General features: G+C 35.9%; 1 protein-coding gene across 1 annotated transcript in view; it reads left to right on the forward strand.

The window, feature by feature from the left end:
* The window catches only part of OTOGL (otogelin like), an 87,862-nt gene that overhangs the window by 50,726 nt on the left and 13,870 nt on the right, over positions 1 to 23,266 (forward strand). The window contains exons 28-47 of the mRNA XM_017804250.1: positions 1,105 to 1,261; positions 1,810 to 1,836; positions 3,867 to 4,034; positions 5,559 to 5,837; positions 6,471 to 6,588; positions 7,782 to 7,861; positions 8,723 to 9,115; positions 10,370 to 11,511; positions 12,205 to 12,382; positions 13,297 to 13,439; positions 14,513 to 14,536; positions 14,668 to 14,760; positions 15,401 to 15,590; positions 17,871 to 18,085; positions 19,537 to 19,678; positions 20,032 to 20,217; positions 20,706 to 20,918; positions 21,810 to 21,914; positions 22,227 to 22,334; positions 22,699 to 22,800. Coding sequence (XP_017659739.1) covers positions 1,105 to 1,261; positions 1,810 to 1,836; positions 3,867 to 4,034; positions 5,559 to 5,837; positions 6,471 to 6,588; positions 7,782 to 7,861; positions 8,723 to 9,115; positions 10,370 to 11,511; positions 12,205 to 12,382; positions 13,297 to 13,439; positions 14,513 to 14,536; positions 14,668 to 14,760; positions 15,401 to 15,590; positions 17,871 to 18,085; positions 19,537 to 19,678; positions 20,032 to 20,217; positions 20,706 to 20,918; positions 21,810 to 21,914; positions 22,227 to 22,334; positions 22,699 to 22,800 — 4,063 coding nt within the window. The remainder of the gene's footprint in view (positions 1 to 1,104; positions 1,262 to 1,809; positions 1,837 to 3,866; positions 4,035 to 5,558; positions 5,838 to 6,470; positions 6,589 to 7,781; positions 7,862 to 8,722; positions 9,116 to 10,369; positions 11,512 to 12,204; positions 12,383 to 13,296; positions 13,440 to 14,512; positions 14,537 to 14,667; positions 14,761 to 15,400; positions 15,591 to 17,870; positions 18,086 to 19,536; positions 19,679 to 20,031; positions 20,218 to 20,705; positions 20,919 to 21,809; positions 21,915 to 22,226; positions 22,335 to 22,698; positions 22,801 to 23,266) is intronic.

Raw genomic sequence — 23,266 nt, forward strand, 5'->3', positions numbered from 1 at the left:
TAAGGCTCCCAGTTTGTCACAACAGCAGGATATTTCTGACCCATGGAGAGATGCTGTCCTGCAGGCACGAGAGACAGGTTGAGGTCTTTGAAGCCAATCTGCTGTTTAGTGATTCCTGCATAACTACTGCAGTTGTTTTCAGTGGAACTAATGCTCGTGTGTGTTCTCCGTGTTCTCAGTGGTATCCCTGTTTTCAAAATAAGAAAAAGAATGAAAGCAAAATGGCATCACTCTCTACTGAAGGCAGAAAGTCAATCTTGATCGAGCCCCTGACAGCTTCTAGCAGCTGCCAGCTGAGAAGCTGCCTCTGTGTTAGATAAGTGCTGCTTTGTTGCTGTGATGGTATTTCTGTAATCTGACGTGTGCCATTTGAGTGCTTTACAGCTGAGCTAGACCAGAGACTAAACTGAAGAAAAGCGTTGCTTTAAACATTTCATGTGTTGAGTAAGAACGCTGTTTTGGAAACATTGCTCAACATTACAAAAATGATGATTTAAACTTAGGGAACAATGTATCATGTAAAACCATGAAATAATGTTATAGTATTTTAGAATGAGGATATGGATTTCTGATCTAATGAAGTTTTGGGGGCAAATTATATTAAAATCTTGATAAGTGCAGAAGTATTTTTTTGCAAAATGTCACCAGTGTGCTTAAGCTTTCTTTCTCTGGGCAAAACCCTCTCTACAAATTATTACTTTAATTACTTGGTAATCATAGCCGTAGCTGTGACTTTGTTATTTTTCATGCAAAAGTGACAGGATGACTATAGATGGCAGTATTTGCCATATAAAAAAAAGCAGAACATCCGTCTTCAATATACTGTCCAAAATTGATGAACAGCAGGTGTGTGTAGAGACAAGTTTGTTGGCAGTCACTGGCTGAAATTTTCTTTTAACATGTAACATAGGTATAAGCTGATCATTTAAACTGTACTTTCTGTGTAGGAATATGCCCAAACTTTGGAAAATAACTTATTTTTTTGTTTAATTCTTTCAGTCAATCCAGAAGTATAACTCCTGCTGAAAATGCTACAACAAAAATTCAAACAGCTCATGCATTTAAATAACCTCTTTTTCTCTTCCTTTTTTTATCCCCCTACAGATTGATGTGACTTCTTTTATCAAAAATTGTCACACAGATACATGCAACTGCAATCTTGGTGGAGACTGCGAGTGTTTGTGTACCAGTATTGCAGCTTATGCCCACAAGTGCTGCCAGCAGGGAGCAGCAATCCACTGGCGATCTCCTTTGCTCTGTGGTGGGTATCTGGGCTGACCATGCACCAGAGCTCATCTCTGAGGCCTTTGGCCTTTTTGCTGCCCAATTAGACAAATATGACAGAAGTAGGTGGATAATAAACGTACTTCACATTTTTCAGGCTGTCTGCGTGTTAGCTGTGCTAGCCTTATACACCCTGCTGTCTTACTGAAGAGGGGTGACTGTGCTCAGGGTGTGCTAGTGCAGAGACTACTGGAAAGGCACCTTTGTAACAGATCTGGGGTACATCCAGTGCTCCGTGTAGGGCTGCAAACAGATCCAGTCCATTCTTCTTTTCATTGACATCAAGAAGAGTTCTTAGCTATAGAATATTTCATGCTTCAGGTCTGCTGTCCCGGCACATCTACTGAAATACTGCTGTATGTCATTGAACAAAAGCCTAAGGAAATAAAATCCCTGGCTGAAATATCTTGTGGAAGATGAAACTTCCGCTGCTGAAAGTGAAATTTACATTTTTTAGGATGCAAATATGCATGGATTCTCTTGCTACTTTGTAAGAATAATGTACCTTTTTTCTTTTTCTTTTAGCTTATGACTGTGAATATTACAATCAAGGTATGTAGTATTTGATATTCCTGCCTTAAAAACTCGGTTGAATTAATTTATGGGCTTTCTCTTGGACTTGATGTATGTAGTTTTAACATTACTTCTATTTTTAATGAGTAAAGGTCAGTGGCCCAGCTGTGTTGAATGATCTTAGTAATCCTTAATACCTCAAATAATAACCTCATAATGTTCAATGTGTGGGTGGATTAATCCACCATATAGCATATTACTGAAGTCAGGGAGAAGCTCTAGAAGGATGTTAGCTTATGCTTGTACTGTAAATTTCAGAACTGGGACCTACAATATTTTGAAATTGATATGTTTTGGGATGTATGCGTGAGTCTCACAACTACTGTACTCTAAAAAGAACAGTACCTTAGAATGAGAGTGGTACTGATTTAATAAAATAAACTCCTGTGTCATCCCCTCTAATATTTGGATACTGTGCACGTGTTTTGTAGGGAGCAAGATGTTGAAAGGAAAGGGAAACTTGACTAAATGCAATGATATGAATGTGAATTTTAATTTATCTTTTTTTAGCAACTTACATCCTATAATGAGCATCATATAGAGATGATTCGTTTCTCCTCCTGGCTGCCCCAGTAGAGTAGTAGCATGTAGATTTTCCTAGGTATAACTGAATTTCCACAATTACTTTGTAGCAGGGAATTTTACCTTACTCAAAAATGTTTGAGGACATGGTTTAATGGTGAACATCATGGTAGGAGTAGGTTGACAGTTGGACTTAATGATCTTAAAGGTCTTTTCCAACCTAAACAATTCTACAGTTCTGTGAAAAAGTAGGAAGGAGTACTGGTTTTGGCTTGGATAGAGCTAACTTTCTTTATATAGTTAATATGATGATATATTTTGTATTCATGATGAAAATGGTGTTTTAGTTACTGCTTACACAGTATCAAGGCTTTTGCTGCTTCTCATGCTGCTTCTCATGCAGGCTGGGGATGCACAAGAAGTTGGAGGCGACACAGGTGGGACAGCTGACCCTAACTGATGAAAGGGATGTTGCAGAACATATAATGTTGTGCTCAGCAATAAAAACTGTGAGGGAAGTTTTCTGGATGTAGTGGGTTGATCTCGGCTGGATGCCAAGGTTCCCACCCAGCAACTCTATCACTCCCCTTCCCAGCCGGACAAGGGAGAGAGTAAGGTGGAAAAACAACTCATGGGTTGGGATAAGGCAGTTTCTTTAAAGCAAAAGCAAAGTGGAATCTTGTGTACACAAAAGTGAAGTGAAGTGAAGTGAAGTGAAAGACAGCTGGGTTTATTCTCTGCTTCCCATGAGCAGCGATGGTTGGCCATTCCCAAGAAGCAGGGCTTCAGTACGCATAATGGTTCCTCAGCAGGCAGCTGTGGGAGATAATGAATCCCTGCCTTCCCTCTCCTTGCCTTAGCTTTTATATCTGAGCTGACGTCATATGGTCTGGAATATCCCTTTGGTCAGTTCGGGTCAGCTGGCCTACTTGGGTTCCCTCCCAGGATCTTGCTCTCGATTGAGGGAGGAATGTTACAGTGCTGATACTGTGCTCAGCAGTAGGCAAAACACTGGTGTGTTATCAACACCCTTCTGGCTACCAATGCAAAGCATCAGCACTGTGAGGGCTGCTATGGGGAAATGAACTCTAGCTCAGCCAGACCCAATACACTGGAGCATATGTTGCTTAGGGCCCAGTTAGGCATTGATTGGCTGGTGGTGAGGAATTGGGTTTTTCGCATCACTTTTCTTTTAATTGTTTTCCTTTGTTTCTTTTTCTTTCCTTCATTAAAACCAAAAAACAAACCAAATTAAACTGTCTTTATCTCCACCCATGAGTTTTTTTCAGTTCTTCCCTCCTGATTCTCTTTGGGGGTGTGGAGTCAGTGACCAGCTCTGTGGTGCTTAGCTGCCTACCAGGCTTAAATTTAAGGACAGCATTATGCATGTTTCCACTATCAAGTGAAAACAAGTGGAAAATTAGGACTTAAGTTTTGTATGTTATGCAATGAGGATTTTTTTTTCTATTTGATTTTTCTTCCCTTAGGTCTTGGTGAAGGACCCTATATTTTGGCAAGTTTTGGAGCAAATGACACAATTATCGGGGCTAATGTATCCAGTAGAAGGATATTTCCTCTGCCTAGAACCGGAGCATATGGAAATGTAATTTTCGGTTTCATGATAACTCCAGGTCTTTTCAAAGATGAAGATTTATGTAAGTGTTCTCAGCAGTTTTGCTAATGGCAATATATACATCTCAAACTATATGAATGATTTTTGCAGCATCTTCTAAATCTCACAAAATAGTCTAGATATTTTTAGTTATTGGAATAAGTGAGGATGAAGAGGCCAACTTCAAAACTGAGGAATTTAATTTTTATTTTTTTTTTAATATTAGAAAACCTCACTGCCAGATTTAAAGCTGACTTCTCAAAGACTGTTTTAGAAATATAAAAAACCCAACCAAGTGAATAAAATACTTTTATGAAAAAAAAATTACTTTGTATAACTGGAAAATTTTGCACATGTATATAGCAATTACCAACACTGAAGGTCAATGCAAGATATTTTTGTCTCCAGTAAAATCAATTCTACTTTATCATTTCTTCTTACTTGTTACTTTCACTGGACTAGAAAATGTGCAACTTAGAATGATCAGTCTGTTTTCTGCGTTGTTAGTAAGCATACAATGTAGAAGATAGTTTCTTAGCTATTCCTAAGCTCTATTTTTCATTTATCAAAGACTTACCCAGACTATACAGCCAAAAATAAATATGTTTAAATATTTTTCCTTCTGTATGTATTTTCCTTTCTTCACATATATGCCATTTGTGTCAAGTAAGTCAATATAGATTTTTTATTGTTTTCTCACATAATTTAATTTGTTGAAAAAATTCCCAAACCCTCAAAGTAGAAAAGGTCTGTCTTCACAGGAAAGTGAAATAAGCTTAAAAACATTTGAATTTTTTTCAGTGGGGAAATTAGGTTCTTAGATGTGATTTTGAAATGAAAAATACATAGAACAAAAGAATTAAATCAGTCTTGTCAATTCTCCAACTAATGTAAAGCAGAAGTAAAATATTCATTATATCTGTGCAGTACACAGGTAGGTTTCATATCCATGAGGAATGAGATAGTATTCATGTAGAATAAAGACACTTTAAGACTTTATTCAAGTTAAAAATCAAGTTCTTTCATTTTCAGAGAATTTTCTTCACTTTTGATTTCTGGCATGGGCAGAGCAAACAGAGGGTCAAGTCTCTTATTTGGCAACAGGTTTTCTTACTGTATTGCTGGATATGACTGTATGTAAAAAACCCCCTGACCTCAAGATGAAGTCAAGCATGTTCATACAATTTGATGTTATTTACTAATGAAATTTGGGTACCCCTAAGTTGTCAGACATTTGTCCAAACTTGAGAAAAAACTCCCAATCTGAGCAAGTTCCAGTCTAAGTCTGCTTATGAATAATTTTGAAGGCTGTTAGCAGTAGGCTGAATGTAGTTTTGATCTAACTGATTAGCTCCCTGGTGGTTCTGGATTATATGATCAATCTCTTTTAGACTCTGCACTGCATTTCCAACCATCTTTTGTGTAACATAAGCCTGAAATATTTTTTTGTAAAAAGCATGTGTTTAAAAGGAACCACTTAAAAGCCAATATATGTAATTTAATCTCAATTGTAAGTTGTTTTCTGTGAAAATCTTACTATAATTATTATTTTTTTCTCCTCTGGAAGCTCTCTCTCTTGTTTCCCTGGAATCTGCTGAAAGACCAAACTACTTTCTGTACGTACATGACAATGAAACCATTGGGCTGGAACAGTGGCAGGCAAGTGCCTCCTTTCAGAGACGAGCCACCTTCTTCCACCACCGTGGTCTCTGGAGTCCAGGGCTCAGTGCCTTTGAACTGCACAGTAAAAAAGGCTTTTTCATCATTCTCACCTCATCCAGTGTTAAAGTGGCAAAGTACAATGATTCAGAAGAATTCAAACGTTTCAGTAGCTTTAGCATTGAAGGTAAATTATGCATAATCCCCAGAGATAAGTATTCTTTTTCTACTTGCCTTCAGAGCACTTGTCTTTCATCAGCAATAGTAACAAATTTTGTTACCCTGTTTTTAATTCCTTTCTTTCTTTGTCTTTCATTCCATCTCAAAATGCTATTATTTTTTAATTTTTGCAGATGATGGTCACTTTATCTTTGAACTACATTTTCATTTGTTTACACTTTCAAAACAAAATTCACATGTCAGAAAATGATGCATGTTAATATTTCATTAGTGATGTATAGATATTTAGATATTCATAGATATATAGATATTTAATCTTTTAAATAAACTGGGTAATTGTATTGCTTCTGCAACCAACAATGTCTTCACTATCTTCAACTAATTTTTAAGGTTTGTAAACAGAATATATTGTAAGAGTAGCTGTTTTTATTGTTGAAGCTTGAAGTGTCTTCTAGCTTGAATGAATCTAAAATACTTGAAATTGAACAAAATTTCACCTATTTGAAAGTTCTGAAGAGTTTGTCTATTTGGCTTCCATGTTTTCATCTGTCTGAAACCAATATATGGTATAGAAAAAGCTATAAATTTATGGTTGATTGACTATACAATCAATAAATAATACCCTTTCCTTCTTTCTCAGAACTTAGTGCTTCTGTGCCTTATAGAAGGATCTGTGAATGGCGATATGAGTCTTGTGCCAATCCTTGTTTTAAGACATGTAGCGATCCTGAAGGAATAGCGTGTAGATTCCTTCCTCCGTAAGTAAAATTAAGCTCATATTGCTACTGTATTGTTTTTGTAATATGTATACCATATGCTTTATGAAGATTACTGCACTCGCAATATCCATTCATTTTTACTCATCCAGATTTCAGTTTCACTCTTGTGAGAAACTCTCACGAGTCATATAAAAATATTTGTAATAAGCCTCTTATTTCCCACGGTATATATTCTTGTTTATATGCAATATTTCAACACAAGAGGGTTAGTATTTAGCCAAGAGGATTAGCTTCTGGTAGTGGTTAAGCAGAAAGCTATAAAATTAAATGAAGGCTATTTCCTTCTGTGGATTTATATTCACATCCTAAACCAGCATCCCGTGATGATAAAATGACTACATCTTTCTGGTGTTTATGTGACGGAGATCAAAAACTGTAGGTAAAGTAAGGGAGTAATGCGCCCTCTCCTGTGAGAGGAGGGAACTTGTATACTAAGAGGTAGTCATTGCCATAGAGAGTGATTTTACACGGGTGATATTAGCTTGTGTCTTAGTGACGAGATTTCCTGTCTCCACAGTTCTTCCTTGGCATCTATGGAACCAGAACAAACTAAAAGAAAAAATACCTAAAAACTGAAGGCACAATGTGTTGGAAAAGAAAGGATATTTTGAATTTCAGACTACCTCCCTAGGCATATGCAGCTTATGATTTGGAATATTAATAATATTGCTAATTTTCTGTGTTTGTATTCTTAGTGTTTTCCATATGGGCACACTGGTTGTTAATGCCATGATTTTCTTATTAAATAGTTCTCCCAAAATAAAAAAATATGGGAATATATGGAGTCTCTGCACTGTCCTATGCTGAAAGTACACAACAAAAGATTTTCTATAGAGTTAGTTTAAATATTTTAATGTTTCAAATGAACATTCATCATTCTTTGGAAAACCTTTCTGCTTAGGGAATAAGCTTCCACCTGATTGTGGAAGTAGCTATCATGTTCATCAGCCTATTCAAAAGAATCAACTATTAACAATTTAGAAACAGAACTGTGCTGTTCAATAACGTTTTGACCTTAAAATGCCTCAAAATTCTGTGTTTGCCATTACATTAGAAATGTAATGTCCCCTTTGATAGGGGAGACATTTGATTTTTTTTTTCCAAATAAAATAATTTAAAGTTAATTTATACTTCCACTGTGGCTTCAGAATTGACTATAAAATATTTTATAGGGTTGAAGGATGCATGCCATACTGTCCCAAAAACATGATCCTCGATGAGGTCACACATAGATGTGTTTATCCAGAAGACTGTAAGTATATTTTATTATACTGGTTTAAACTTGTACCTTACTCTAGAGATCCCAGGAAAGGCTTAGTCAAGTGTTCATTTTTTGAAACTAAGTACTTTTTCAGAACATCTTTCTGTTGAAGATTGTCTCTCTGGGACATAGACTCAATTCCCTGTCCATTCCCAGTCCATTCCCAAAATACAGCTTCTACATTCAAACAAGCTATATTTAAAACTGAATTTCTCTAATTGTGGGTTAAATATAACCTTTAGACATGATGTTATACTCATGACAACTGTATTTGAGTATATAATGCTAGTATATTACACATATAAGAGAAAGATCCCAAAAGAAAGAAATACTGCTGTGGCAAAAAGTTCATTCTTTTCAGATGGTGGGACACCACTAACAAACTCAAAACATCTATTTCATAAGTTCTAGTGTGTAATGATACCACATTGCTTGCTTATTTTGGAGGGTACAGTATTCTTTTAATATTAAAATTAAGTTTTAATACTATATCTTATTTTATTTTACAAATTTTGAATTAAATACATTGTGTTTGATATTTACTAGTAAAAAGTTTATTCCAAATATTTTACTGTTTTGGATTTACTGAATTTTCTATGGTATTCCCTTGTTGTTTCAAAACTGCTCTGTGAAATCAAGATTTTCACTAATAATAAAAAATTAACTACTTCATTTGCAAAGAAAATTTGAAAATTGAGTCATATGAGTTCCTCAAAGTCATCAGGCAACCTGGAACCATTGGCAAGCTCTGATTTGCTAATATTTAAATGGGACTTGAATAGAGATAGATGTCGCTGTTTTGCTTTACTAATAATCCATAAAAGACAGTGAAACATGCATTTTTCCTTTTAGGCATACCTGTGACACCTACAGGATCAGAAATTGGAACAAAACCTTCATGGTTAATCTCTCACACAGATGCTACCATGGAGGGATTTCCTCAGACACCTCCTTTATTTGTTACTTTGGTGAATGAACCAACTCATATCGGTGTGACAGACAAAATAACCGTGGAGGCAAAGACAACTTTAAGGGGAATGAATATGTCAGCACAGTCCATTACAGACTTTTACTCATTGGAATCATCTAATGCAGCCACCTATTCAACATTTTCATTACCAAGTACAGTGAACCCTTCTGATGTACTTCACAGCACAGCCAGCTCTACTGTCCCTTCCAAACTCATCTCTTCAACATATTTTCCAACTCTTCTTCAAGCATCAGCAGTCATATCACATGCTGTCAGTTCTAATACATCTTTAATTTTACCTATTACAATAGCAACTCCAACAGCTTAGTGCAAGTCCAATTCCAACACATTCTGCATTATTAACACCCACCTCCCTACTGGTAGTTCCATTTTCACTTGAAACACCAACCACTCGGCTAGGAACAGTTCCCCTACCTCAGCATTAACAACTTTAACCTTCAACCCATCTTTTGTCACTTCTGAGCTGTCTGCAGGGATTGGGAAGGGTAAAAGTCCTTCAGTAAGTAATTTTAAAGAGCTGAAATATCCTCTGAAGTGTCTTTGTCTGCTTTGCTGGCTGGCAGAGCAACTTTCACAAGACCTGTATTTCTTCTAGGTCCATGGTTGACTATAAGCACATCTACTTCTATATCTGCTTCATCTGTTAGAATGAGGTCTTGCATTGATCAAACTGCAGTTTATCCAACATGGTTTTCTGCACTGACTTCAACTGTTCCTCAAATTCCTATGACTACTAGATTTGCTAGCTCTAAGTTTTCCTCAATTGATCACAGTTTCATATTTCAAAACAGCAAAGCCCTTGTCTAAAACTTCTCTGATATCATTAAATGCAAGTTCTACAGCTAGTTTTTCTCCAAAGCCATTTTTATCTTCAGTGCAAATTTCGATCACTGTTCCCAAGCAGGCATCTCCATTAAAAAAGGGCAGTATTTATGCTGCTCTGCCACTAATAACTGTATCTGCACCTCAAGTTGCTTCTCAAATCCCTATAAACACTTCTTCAACTCCTTCTGTAACATGCGCAGTATCTATAGCAGTGCATTCCTTGATTACCTCCATAAAGCCCAAAGTTATGGCAGCTGTCACTGTTGCCTCCAAAAGTGTTTATAAAATACCTTCTACAGCTTCCATTCCTCAACTCAATTCAGAATCTCTGACGTGTCTATAGTAAGTAAAGCCTCAAGAGAAAATAAGTATATAATGCATACTGATTTCAGTGTCATCCACTTCTAAAAAGCCAATGAAATCCATTATGTCTACAGTCTTCCCTCTCAGGACATCGGTATTACCTCTAAATGCTACATCAGTAACCACTTCAGAAATTACAGAGTACCCAAGCAGTTCAGATACAGAACTGAGAACTGACCCTGTGGCTCAAAGTTCAGGCACTTTCATTCCTTAAGATCCTTCTCTTACGAGGTCATCGTCTTTATTTACAACCTTGTCATCAACATCAGTACCATCTTATGTGACATTTCAGACTACAAGTTCTTAATTGATTCCCACAGTAGATAGCACTTCATCACTAACACAAAATATAACTGCTACTGGAGAATCAGTTTCATCTCTAGATACACAAGGAATGTCAAAAATTCTAGTTACAGACGTTCTGACTTGTGTGGATTTTTCTAAATTCACTTTAAATATAAGCCCTTCTACCAACCTTTCAGCAGCACTAAAATCATCCATTTTAAAGCCCTCTTTACTAATGCCTAAAATTTCTGAAGCCATTTTAGAAAGCCAGCCCTCTATGCCTTCACCTCCTCCTAAGACCACTCATATCTCTAATGTTTCTCTAGGAAAGCAGAGTTCTTCGGTAAGTTCTTCGGAAGAAGATGGAAAAATATCAGCCATATCAGCTGGAATCATCACTCAATCCACTACACCAATGATCACGAACACAACAGTGAATGCCACATCCTCAAAAGTACCTTATATTTTTGCAAAAATACCACCTAGCTCTTCAGCCAGTTTATTAGTTACTTCAGGCACTACTCTAGCCTCTAGGATTACTACAAAAACCACTGATCCTTTTGTTGCTGACTTGGATTTTTATACGACTTCAGCTTCAGTTCTTACCACCACAGAAACACACAGATCTTTGTTTACAACTGCAGTAACTCAAGCTTCCCAGAGCACTAAAGAAACTCCAAAAATTATTGTAATGAAAACAACTGGTACTACAAGTCCATTATCACAGATGAAGAGTACCTCATATACAGTTTCAGAAGTTAAATACTCAACCTCATATGAGAGAACTGTGGAAATTTCACAAAGTGGTCAGACTTCATATGAGCAAAGAAATTTTACCAAGATAAAGGCAACCACAACTGACAGATCTTCCCTGCCTTATTTGCCATTAACTGCAGTCCAGAGTTCGCTTTTTTCAAGAAATACAACCTCAGTAAAAAATATGTCTCTTTCTGGAGTCTCAGGTCTAACAACATCAGATAGGTCCAAAATCCCAACACAGAAACCGATTAAACATTATTTTAGTTTAGCAGAGGCCACAGAGAGAACTAAAATAGGTTTATCTCATTCTAGTGGTGGAATGGCTCTACCTTCCTCTTCAGAAACAACAGGTGTAGCTGACAAGGCTTACTTTGGTACGATGATGCATACACTGATGTCTACATCATCTGAGTGTGTGGTATGATCAGTTTTACTTGTCCCTGTATGTTAAATTGTATATTACTTTTTAGTCTATTCTGTTATGCTATGTATGTAATACCAGAGATTTTAAATAGTTCCTATTTTCTATTTAATTTGTATATTTTTAAATACCCAGTTATTCTTAGAAGACAGTTTTATTGTTGCTCTTACACTGGCCCAGTATGTTCTACAGCTTGGATGTATTACTCTGAAAAAAAAGGCTTTAAAGCTATATGCTTGTTCTAAATATAGCTAAATATATTACTGAGGTGCAGAAAAAGCCATAATCCATGGAATTTTTTGGTTTCTGCATAATCTCACTCTGTCTTTCCTTTTCCCATTTGTTTCTTTGACATATGGTTTAACCTCATGGGAATGCATGATTTTGTGTTTCTTAAAGTGCTTCAGATTATTGCTGACTATAATGCATAGCCTCAATGGATAATGCTTTTTGTAGGGTATTCCACCAAAGTTAGATGGAACAGGACAGGTGTGCTGTTAGATGGAACATGTATTGTTGCCACCTGTTACAACCACACAAATGCAAATCATTCCAAAATAACTGATGAGGGGCAGGTAGATATGCTGATACTCTCTCAGAGCAGGGGGATGGACGAGTAATTGTTTCGACTTCATAAAGGCAATGAACTTAGAGCTGATTCTGGTTGTTTTTTTTTTCCTTATATGACAGCCAAGATACCTTGAATCTGTTGACAAATGTAGCCAGTATGTATGTGTTAATATGGGTTGGATGTTATACAATCTTTCAAGGAACTGCCCTAAGGATGTGCAGAAGCCAGATTGTGGTTTTCGAGGAATGCCTGTTCAAGTTAACACTGATAGTTGTTGTCCAGAATGGGAATGTCCCTGTAAGTCACTGTTTTATTTTTTAATAAAATATAGTGTCTTGATCTGTACATTTCAAGTAATAAATTAAGGGTTTATTCCAGTGGGAATATGAGGTTGAATACTGCAATGAATTTAAAAGAGCTATTCATCAGCAAAACAGAATCAAATATACTGAATGTTTTGGTATATTTGAATTGACATTCAATCAGATTATATTATAACATTCAAGAGAATCAAAATATTTTGTTTTGAATGAAAATATTGAAATGACATCTGCCGCATGAACATCAATGTTTCCCAGCTGAGACATTTCAGAATTTCTATCAGGAAAAGTGTTAAGATTTCAACATTTTGTGAAGAAAAAAAAATTGCTAGCATTTTCTGAAAGACAGAACCCCTCAATTTCAGTTACTCTAATTGCAGCTTTACTCATGCTTAGAAACTGCAGAAACTGGCAGATGAGTGTCTGCCAAGGGAAAAAAAAGGCTAAAGAGAAGTCGTATTTAAACCTTGCAGTTATTGGTTAATGGTAATTTGTCACTGGTTAATGAAACCCATATTACACTTTATATTTGTTTCGAGATCGGACAGAAAATTCCCTGTTATCAGTATCTCAAAAATATGTACATTTTAATGCATATATTTTAGCTCACGCTGTACAGATTCATTGACCTTGCCTGTAAAACATTGTCTTAAGTGAAAATTTTCACCATTTTAAACATTCTCCATCTTGGGCACACAAAAGTAGGTTAAGATATTTCCGCTGAGTAACCTAAGCACTTGGTTCTGCTTATGGCTCAATATGCTGTCTGCAGAACAAGGTCATCAATATATGTATGAACGAATATGTGAAAGAAAATAATGTTAGAACTGAAAGGTTTTAGAAATGTCCTGTATTTGGTTTTGTGTTAACCTCATTAAATGACTTTTTTAGGTCAATGTTCTGTACTGTCTGAACTGAGTATTATTACATTTGATGGAAACAACATAGCCCTCTGCAATATGGCTTCCTATATTTTAGTCAAGTTACCAGGAGAAATTATTGTTGCTCATATTGAAAAATGTCCTGCTAATCAGGTAAGATTCTTGCATTTCTGCAATAATTGTAATAGTTTCTTGAATTTTTTTGTTATAGGGATGAAATTCTGCAAAAATATGTCAATTAAAACTTAGATATAAAAGCCATACCCATTGAAAAATGGCAAGTTATTTAATTTTCAAGGAACATGCTTAATCATGCTGTCTAGACAAAAGTATTTTGTCTCAGGTTAAATAGTAATTGTTTTGTTATAAGGAAATTCAAATGTAGGTTACATTTAAATTAGAAGAGGTACCATAACTTCTGAATCTTCATGTCTCCTTTCAGGCTCTTCACGCACAAGTCTTCTTGTGGCCTTGAATTTATACTTTACCATATGGTCAAAATACTAAAATATTTTGAATAGTCACAAAAGATATTTTGTAGTTATTTTAGGAATGTATTAATGACATTGGGATTACTGTGGTGAGTTGTTCTTTGTAGTTGTCTAACTCTGCATTGCCTACAGAGGGGATCTGGCCACTTTATTTTAGACTGCCAGTTAAGGTCAGGTCAGTCTCATCCTTAGAACCTATAAATACATTTCCTTTGCATTGCCTGTAGTCATAATTTATGCAGCCCTTGAGCAACTGGCTTGTTTCCATCGTTGGTTTGTGGATAAACAAGTTACTGATGAGGAACTTCAACAGGCTTCTTTTCCCTCCCATCCCTCTTTATTTACTCTCACTGGGCAACTGTATACTTGAACTTTAAGACTGTTAAGTACAACAGTCGTGCACTGGTTTAGAGGTTTTCTATGAAATTGCTCTCTTCAATGTTTCTTGGTTACAGTCTAGAGGTGGGAACGTAGAACATATAGGCAGATGAGCTTTAGAAGTCTATAGCTGTAGTTCTTTAAGAAATATTTTTTGAAAGGGCCTTTCAGCATGTGCACTACTTTAGCTGGGAAGCGTGTATTTTTTATTATTTATAAGGAATATATTAAATTAGTGTAATTATTTAGCTGATTGTAGAAGAACTTCAAAGACGAAGAAAATAGTCAACTTATTTTTGATAAATAAAAATGCTGCTGATTATCATTGCACTTCTAATTTTTTTTAATGTTTTCCAGAGCGCAAATTCAATAAGAAAACTAGTAAGTACTTTTTTATTTTACTAATTATAAAATGCATTAATGTTACATATATTGATAAAAATTCCCAATAACACTGGCACAGAAATAGAAAAACAACAGTAATTAAACTCATTTGTCACTTTTCTTTCAAGGTTCCACCTGCGAGCACTTCAGGGCTCTGTTTTAAGAAATTAAATGTCACAACACCCACATGTAAAATACTTATCAATCGCTTAGCAAGAAAAGTAAGTATACATCAACAGTATGTACACTTAAAAAATAGCTGGAGAGCTATTCTGTTGTAGAATGTAATAAATTGGAATTAAAATTATGTATTACAGGATTAGGAATAGTTTTGCAGTTCAGGTTCCCAGTAATTTATGGTATCCTAGGAGCAAAAAATATACATTTCTGATACCATGCTTCACTTATCTGTCATTTACCCAAAATAACACTTTAAAGTTCTTTAGAGATTTTAAAGAAACTGGAAAAGAAGTTATACTTGAGATTTTATTTGCAGAAACCCTAAAATTGAGCAAAAAGTGTTCCAAGATGGGATAAACACTAAATCTGCCTTTCCTACTAGTCAATTACAAGTCAGAACAGATAACGTTGAATAGTTGGAATGAGGTTTTGTTTTATAATACAATATATGATAAATAAGATTTATTCCTTCCTTAATCAGAAAAGATTTTTTTTCTCATGCCTACTTCATTTGCAGTTATAGGGAATGACACTGATGGGAAGCTCTGTGTTGCTAGCACTGTGACTGTTGTATGTGGTAGAGGCTGTAAAAAAAATAACTTTCTTTATTAAATAGTAATACATATAGAATTGATAATTGCAATCTGTTTTTATTCCTAAAATGTGTTTGGTTTATTTTAGGTAGTAGTGGATTCTGTAATTCAACCATTACCATTTTCAAAAGAAGGACTGAGTATTCAGGATACTGGTGCAATGTATGTCGTTAATACCCCAGCTGGTATTAGCATCAAGTGGGCTCATGTTACAGGCATCATAGATATACAGTATGGATTACACTCTAACACATCGATGAAGACAGAAGGACTTTGTGGTGAGGCTATGGTCACAATTTTTTTCTTATTTAATGACTTCCCATTTGAAATTTGCAACTCTCTTTTGTGTCTGTGACCAGCTGTCCTTATAACTCTCCTTGTGACCCTCACTAGCTATGATGACAATCCTATGTGATGTGGGCTTGTGAAATACTGCTAATTAATACCAATAAATTAATCATTCTGTTTTGAAAGCACTGCATGCTAATAAAGTACTTTTTAGAACAAGTGGTGATCAGCACATTGTATCTAAATAGCTTTTAAAAAAATTACTTATTTCTGCCTGTTTTTAAGAATATTGTTGAAGTGAAGAAAAGGGAAAAATTTTCAATGGAGAAGTGGCTGCTAAAGAAGTTCAGGTAGTGACAGTATATTTCAGTGATTATGGAGAAAAGAGTAACTGTCTGTTGTTAGCAATAGCTAACAACTGTTGTTGTTAGCTATGCAAATACCGAAAAAAGATTTTATCTTGGGAAGGGCTCAAGTCTCCTGAGGATAGTGAACCTGAATTTAGACCTCTTGAGGTTGAATCTAGGGTCCAAAACTGTGCTGAGTTGTCTCAGACTTGAATTACAATGATGGTAAATTTAGCATGTTTCAGGCTTCCCTGATAGCCTTTTTATAACTCTGCCCGAATGAATAATATGGAGAATTGTAAGCAGGTATTTCAGAATTGCTTTAATTCTATCATAAATGTTCCTCTTCTGGTGAATTGTAATTTTATATAGTCTACCCCACACTGAAAAGGAAACCAAACTTTTTATGATCTTTTAAACCACTTTTAGTTTTAAAAGCAAACAGTGCGATTCAGATATGCTTTAATTGTAAACAAATCAAATCTTTAAAATCAATTGCTATATTCTGATTGAACAAAAGGAAAGTTCTCCTAGATCTAGGGAGAGAACATGAATGTTGGCCCTGCATCTTTTCCCAGTATCATGCCATCCTCTTTATACAATGCTGAAAGAGTGGGATGAAATGAGATCAAATGTAGGAAGAATTATAGAATAGTCATAGAAGAGTTGCTCTTTGTGCCATGAGAAGATACAAAGAGGAAGACTTTGCAGACAGATCCAAACTTCGCTTTAAAGTGCTGCTTTACTCGATATTTTGCAGGAAAATCTGAAACCTTCTTTAGCTCTCCTGTCCTATTCTCTGCTGTTAATTCCTGATGGGGATTCTTCAATCCTCTCCCTTTCATAATAGAAAAAATTGTGTGACTATTTGGTACATCAGCTTTATTTTTAAAAGCTGTATTGATTCTGTAATTCTGTAATATGACCCTACAAATTCTAACTCCAGCAGTTAGTGATTTGCAGGAAGAAGCAGAAGAGTTAAGAACAGTGGAATGCTGTGCTACTGTCAAATGCTTCTTATCATGCAAATAGCATCTTCTGTATTTCTCCATGCTGTCTGAAAGAATAACAGCCTGTCACACCAAGCTAGCCCAGTTCTAGCAAGGGACCCTGGAGAGCATCACACTGCAGGGCTGGAAGCACAAAGGTGAGGGCTTAGTGTGTGGTTAACGGTGCAGAAGGAAAGTGGAAGCAAGATAGAAGACTTTGCCTGATCGGTTCCGAGATATAAAACACTAGTATGAAGATTAAAGTTTTGGCATTAGTCACTTATTATGTGCTTATAGGAATCATATATTTTAATTGATGAATCAAAAGAATACCTACAATAATGAATTCAGATAGCCAATGAATGTCAGGGGTCTAGGTGGTTTTTTTTCCAGTGATTTTGTATTAATAAATAGAGTAAGAACCATATTTTCTCTTGAGAAAGCAATTTGTTCGTCAAAAGATTCTTTTCACAACTTCTTGCATTTAGAGTGTTCAGTTAAGTTTCAATACATGTCAAATCATCGGTGACAAGTAGTTAACTTGAAAGCCTCTGCAGTTACTCACAAGGAGCTGACGGCTGTTCAGTAGAATGAGATCAGAATCTAGTGCCATATCAGTGAGTTTGCTACACTCAACACCACACTTTGGTAGCAGCTTTTCTCAAAAGTTAATTAATTGTTGGAAAAGGTATAATTAGCTGTACTGCATGATCTGCTTGTTTTACTTAGCCATTGAGGTGAGAACTAAAGTCACAAGCAGAAGGTTGGAACTACGGTGGACATATCGCTACTTTCATTTATAAACTCAGGTGACTAAGTTGCACGAGTCAGCCTGACGCAATATTAATCTTACCTTATTAAGTGCACTTTTCTTTCCCAAAAGTAGGCATATGGCATGTTTGTTTGTGCTTTGAATATAATGCTCTGTCTCCAGGGGTGTGTAATGGAGATCCTAGTGATGACCTGAAAATGCAAAACATGAGCATAATTACAAATATGGAGGAAATTGAAATGTTCATTAAAAGTTGGGAAATTGAGAAATCACTTGATGTAACAACCAGGAGGCCAGTAAGAAACTGTACTGAAGATAACTGCACATACTGTATGGAACTGTTAAACAGAAGCATTTTCATCCCTTGTCACAAGAAAGTGAGTACAAAGATCAGAAAAGTTGCAGGTGCAATTCAAATAAAAGTTGTATAATTAAGAAAAGAGTGAGAGATATATGCAAATTTTTTGTGTTCTGCTTATTTTCATATTTCAGTTGAACAACTGAATGGGTGGCTCTAATACCTCCATCATGTTGCCTTTAGTACTTTTGTCACATTGTCCAACATAAACACGCATTTATATTGATCCCTGTGCTATTATGCTGTTTTAAAAATTATTTATTTTTAAATAATTAATAGGAAATTCTCAAAGGAGAGACACCAGATCATCATGTCAAGACAAATACGTTCCAAAAGGGTTGTTTTTGTTGAATTCTTGCTTGGGGTCACTGGAACAGAAAGCCTTGTGTTTCTGCTGCATACAACAGTGACTCATGCAGTCTGAGACTTATCTGACTAAAGAAATTTCCAGTTAAACAAATTTTGACCTAGTCACTATTATGGTGACAATTTGGTAGCATTTCTTACAAAAATAATTATAATTTGTTTCTGAAAACTGTACTTCCTAATGATACAGCTGTAGCATGCAGCCTGCCACTAGAGGTGGGTAGTGCAGCACAGCTGCTTCCCAGAACAGAAAATGAGGAAATCCCAAATCTCTGAGGTCCGACTTTCCCCACTTAATTAAAAATAAAAAGGATTAATTGCTCAAGTGTCTTTTTCTTCTCAGAGATGTGTTCAGATTCCTGATTCACTTCTTGCTGTTCTGCCTTTCCACCCTTAGTCTGTGTTGTGTCGCACTTTGGTTTTCATCACAGACAAATGCTGTTAAAAGTATTGCAGACAGCTGAACCCCTTCCTTCAAATTCCCAAGACCACTCCTCATTTTTCCCAGATAGAAAAAAAGGGAGTTCTTCTGAAAAGAAGGAGCTATATTTGCCACAGAAACTTAGTGGGAGGGAGCAATGGTAAGCAGTTTGGAATCAAGAAGGGAGAGTAGCACCAGTGCAGCACAGTAGTGAATAGGCAGAATGAAACAAAATCTGCCTTTTCCACCATGTTATGAACTAATGCAAAAGGAAACAGCAGAAGTAAGAAAGGTTGCATCACCTGCAATTGGTAGCATAGGCTATCAGGTCCTACAGACATAGAAAGAGAGTAATAAATAATTCATTCACAGCAGGATTTTATGGAAGGTATAGCAGAAATGTTTAGCTGAGATTGTTGACTTTTAATTGAGAGGGCTATACTGAAAAGCTCTTGTGTGAAAATCTCCTTAGGACTGTGTTCTGTGTTTACTGATAAGCGTAAAGAATTCTAGTTGTTTAAGTTTTGTAGAATGAGTGTTCTGAGAAAAAAGGAGTTTTTTAAGTTAGGCACTACTAGTGACTTTTTTCCTCTTGGGGCTGTATTATTTCTTGTAATTAATGATTTATTTTAATTACATAAAGTCCTTATACTTTTTAGTTCCCAATTGCAATATGTTCCTAGGTGTCACCACAGGAATTTTGTGAGAAGATGTGGATCAACAGTACTTATTTTTGGAATTATGAGTGTGATGCACTTTCTGCATATGTGGCTTTGTGCAACAAGCACAACATCTGCATTAAATGGAGGACAGCTGATTACTGTTGTAAGCATGTAGCCATATTCTATACACCATATGTCTTTAGTCATGAGGTTTTTTAGTGATTTAGTGTTTAGTGATGAGTTAAAAATATACTAGTTTCTATTATTATTCTAAGTGCTATCTCATTTTATCACAGCATGGGTAAATTGGGGTACAAGTTCTTAAGATGTATTATTTTAGTCAAAGTGTCATGAATGAGTTTAATCTCAGTCAAATGAGTTGCTTACCTGAAGTACTGTTAAAAGTATAAATGCCTACTTTCTGTGATACAATCATTTTTTCTTAGTAGCTATTTATGCAATGAAATGCTGAAAGAATAACAGAAACACTCAATGTCCTGTTTTTATTTCTTGCAGCATTGAGTTGTCCTGAGGGCAAGGAATACCAGCCTTGTGTGCAACCCTGTGAAGCCAAGACATGCTTAAATAAATGGTTCTATGAAGATTCTCCCTGCTCCTATTTGAGGGAAGACTGTGTTTGTAAAAATGGCACCATTCTGCATAGAACAGACTCTGACCTTTGTATACCAGAAGAAAAATGTGGTAAGTACATCAGAACAGAGTAGTTTTGCAGATATGATGATATTAACCACAGTTCAGTGTAAGAGTTTAAGTTCTATGCCAGTCCTCAGTAAGTGTGAGTCTGGTAGAGGTCCATTCAACAGAGCCTAGCTGTGTCTCAAGATACAGCAGTTTATGCTTTCAGTTCAGTTCCATTTAAGACCCAGTGCTGATGCACTTCTGTTGGGGAAAAATGATGGTCATTCTTCCATACCTCTGAAACTTTTCTTCCTCTAGTACTCAGGGAGGAATAGTATGGGCAGGTTCTGTCTCTTGCCTTCACCCATTTTCATCCATAGTGAAGCATTTGTTCCTTGGGGCTTTTAAGGTCATCATCCTTCCTTGGATTCCTTTATCATAATGCTTGACAGATGTATTATTTTATGCAATACTTTTATGCAATTCGTGGTTGCTTACAGAAAATGGAGCTATCTGCTTGTCGAAGGGATGTAATGGGATTTTTCTTCCAGCATGTACAGATAGTAAAGGACAACCCCGTTCTGCTGGGGAGAACTGGAATGGGTCCATGAGAGGCTGTTGCATGTATGGATGTTTAGAAAATGGAAGCATTGTTGCTGTAGAACCTGAATGCAGTGAGGATCCACCACCAGTCTGTGAAAGAGAAGGAGAAGTTATTGTCAGTGTCATTGAAGAGAGAGCTTGCTGTCCCAAGAAAGTTTGTGGTATGTACCACACTTGTTTTCAGTAACAGAAGTGTAAGGTAAGTGCTTAACATTCACTGGCAGCTGGCAAACTTTAGGCAGGATTCAAGGTAACATTTTTCAGAAGTCATTTTTAGGTACTTGTGGCTGGTTGGGCCAGGAATTCAGGCTTCTTTTCTATATAAGAACTGACTTGCTGAAATAAATTTTTTTCTTAGAAGTTCACCAGTTAAACAAAACTTCTGTCAAAAATTATTTTTTAAGCTCTTGCATGGAATTTAGAATATATATCAATAATATATATATCTCAATAATAAATTGATATATATTTGATAATAGAAGTACCTTGGTAATTGGGGCAGTCATCAGACCCTGTTTGCTTTCCTTAATAGTGCTTTGGTGTGACAAGCAGTATCCTCTGATCTACTGCTGTTTTCCAGATGTGGTTTTCTGTGAGCTGATCACTGCATACTAATATTCTGTCTAACCATGGCTGTTAGGAAAAAGAATAAACTTATTCCTCCTAAAACATTAAGCAAAATGTACTTATTTCTTCTTAACGTCTTCAAGGAAAAGGAGAACAAATGGTCCAGCTGATGTGATGCTTTTGCTCATTAGATACCTGTAACCAATGCTGTATTGTCAATTTACTTAGGGGAAATCAGTGGGACATTTTAGCTGGCTTCAGGTATAGGAAGCCAGCTATATCCCTCCTGTTTTAGGAGGGATATACCTGCTTGCTTGTGTTGTGCTCAAAGGTCTACATGATGGTATGGAGTGCACTTTAAGCTGTCTTGGGCTGCTCTTATTTAGTGGATCACTGTACTAGATGGTATAAATATCTTGAGCTATAGAACTTGCAATTGTATCTGTTTAAATACAATAAAATTGATTTTTTTTTTTATTCCACAGAATGTAACATATCATTGTGTGATGCCATTATTCCAACATGCAAACCCACTGAAAAATTAGTGGTAGGCTACCATCCCCTGTCCTGCTGTCCACAGTACCGATGTGGTAAGGGAAATACAAAACCACAGTTACTGGGAAGTTTTCCATACTTGCATTGTATGTTGAAAAAAAATTTACATTACAAGTTGTTTTGACTGTTAACAGAATGGGACACCGTAAATAGCACCAGGCAATGAGATATGGTTCTTTTCCTCATTCTCCAATATTTTTTTTGTGTTTGAGTTTTGTGTCATTTCTGATTTACAGTCAATTTGGAGTGTTTTGTTTTACTAAGTAGATCAAGAATATATTTTCTTTATCTTTTTAGTATTGTCTCAGTGACCCCTTTTGTGATAGTGTTTGTTTTGCATCCTACAGAATGTGATCCTTCAGTTTGTTTCAATGCTTCCCAGCTGGACTGCAGAGAAGATCAATTTATTGTTGAAGCAAAACAGGACGATCCCTGTTGTTTCTCACATCTCTGTGGTAAGAAGCCTCTAATATTTTTATGGAGAACTAAGGAATAGTCAAAAATTACAAAACCAGACAATAATTCTAAACCAAGTAACTTAAGCCAGGAATTCTTGGAGAGGTCAGTGAGACTTCACATGGATCAGGCTGACTGGAGCATAATTATTTTTGAGTTTGAGGATCTTTTCTTTCCAACATAATTTTGAACATCATACTAGAATTTTATTAAGTTTTTATATAAAATCCATGAAAGTTCTGTTATATGATTAATAAACACAATATTACTTGTTATTTAGTCTATTAAATGGAATTCACATGTGCTAACTTTTTAGTATTTAAAACTTTGTAAATGTCTGGGTTTTTTTTTTTTTATATTTAGTTTGTGAATCCTGTATTGAGCCTGTTCCTTTGTGTGATGAAGGGGAAATTCTCACTGTAGACCTTAATACCATACATTACTGTTGTCCTCATTACTACTGCGGTGAGTGTAACTGTTGTCAGTTCCATATGTTGCCAAATTTAGTAAAAATGACAGACTCTGTGTGTGTGTGTGTGTGTAGATTTTTTTGATTCAGCATTTAGGGTGGGCTTCAGATATAGACTAAGAGATCTGACTGAAGGTGTCTCTATTTGAGGTAGATTCAAAGTTCTTGGTATGCTCAATGGTGGTCTAACGAGTCTAAGTCAGCGGAGTCTGGAGAGGTTATTTAGTTCACCAGACAGAACATAGTTATTTTCATGATGATCTAAATACTGATATATTAACGTGGAACTGAATCCCATGCTTGGAGTGTAAGTATACTATTGTTCGTATATTAAAACAGATTTAATAAAACAGCTTTTGTGTTGTTGTACCTCTGTTGTACCATTCATTAATGCTTAGGCAGTTTCTTTGCACTTTTAACTTTCAGGGGAAGGAGTAGACCAAGGGTCCCAAAAACTGCTGG

Source organism: Lepidothrix coronata, unplaced genomic scaffold (assembly GCF_001604755.1).
Source record: "Lepidothrix coronata isolate B3197 unplaced genomic scaffold, Lepidothrix_coronata-1.0 Scaffold9, whole genome shotgun sequence".
NCBI lineage: Eukaryota > Metazoa > Chordata > Aves > Passeriformes > Pipridae > Lepidothrix > Lepidothrix coronata.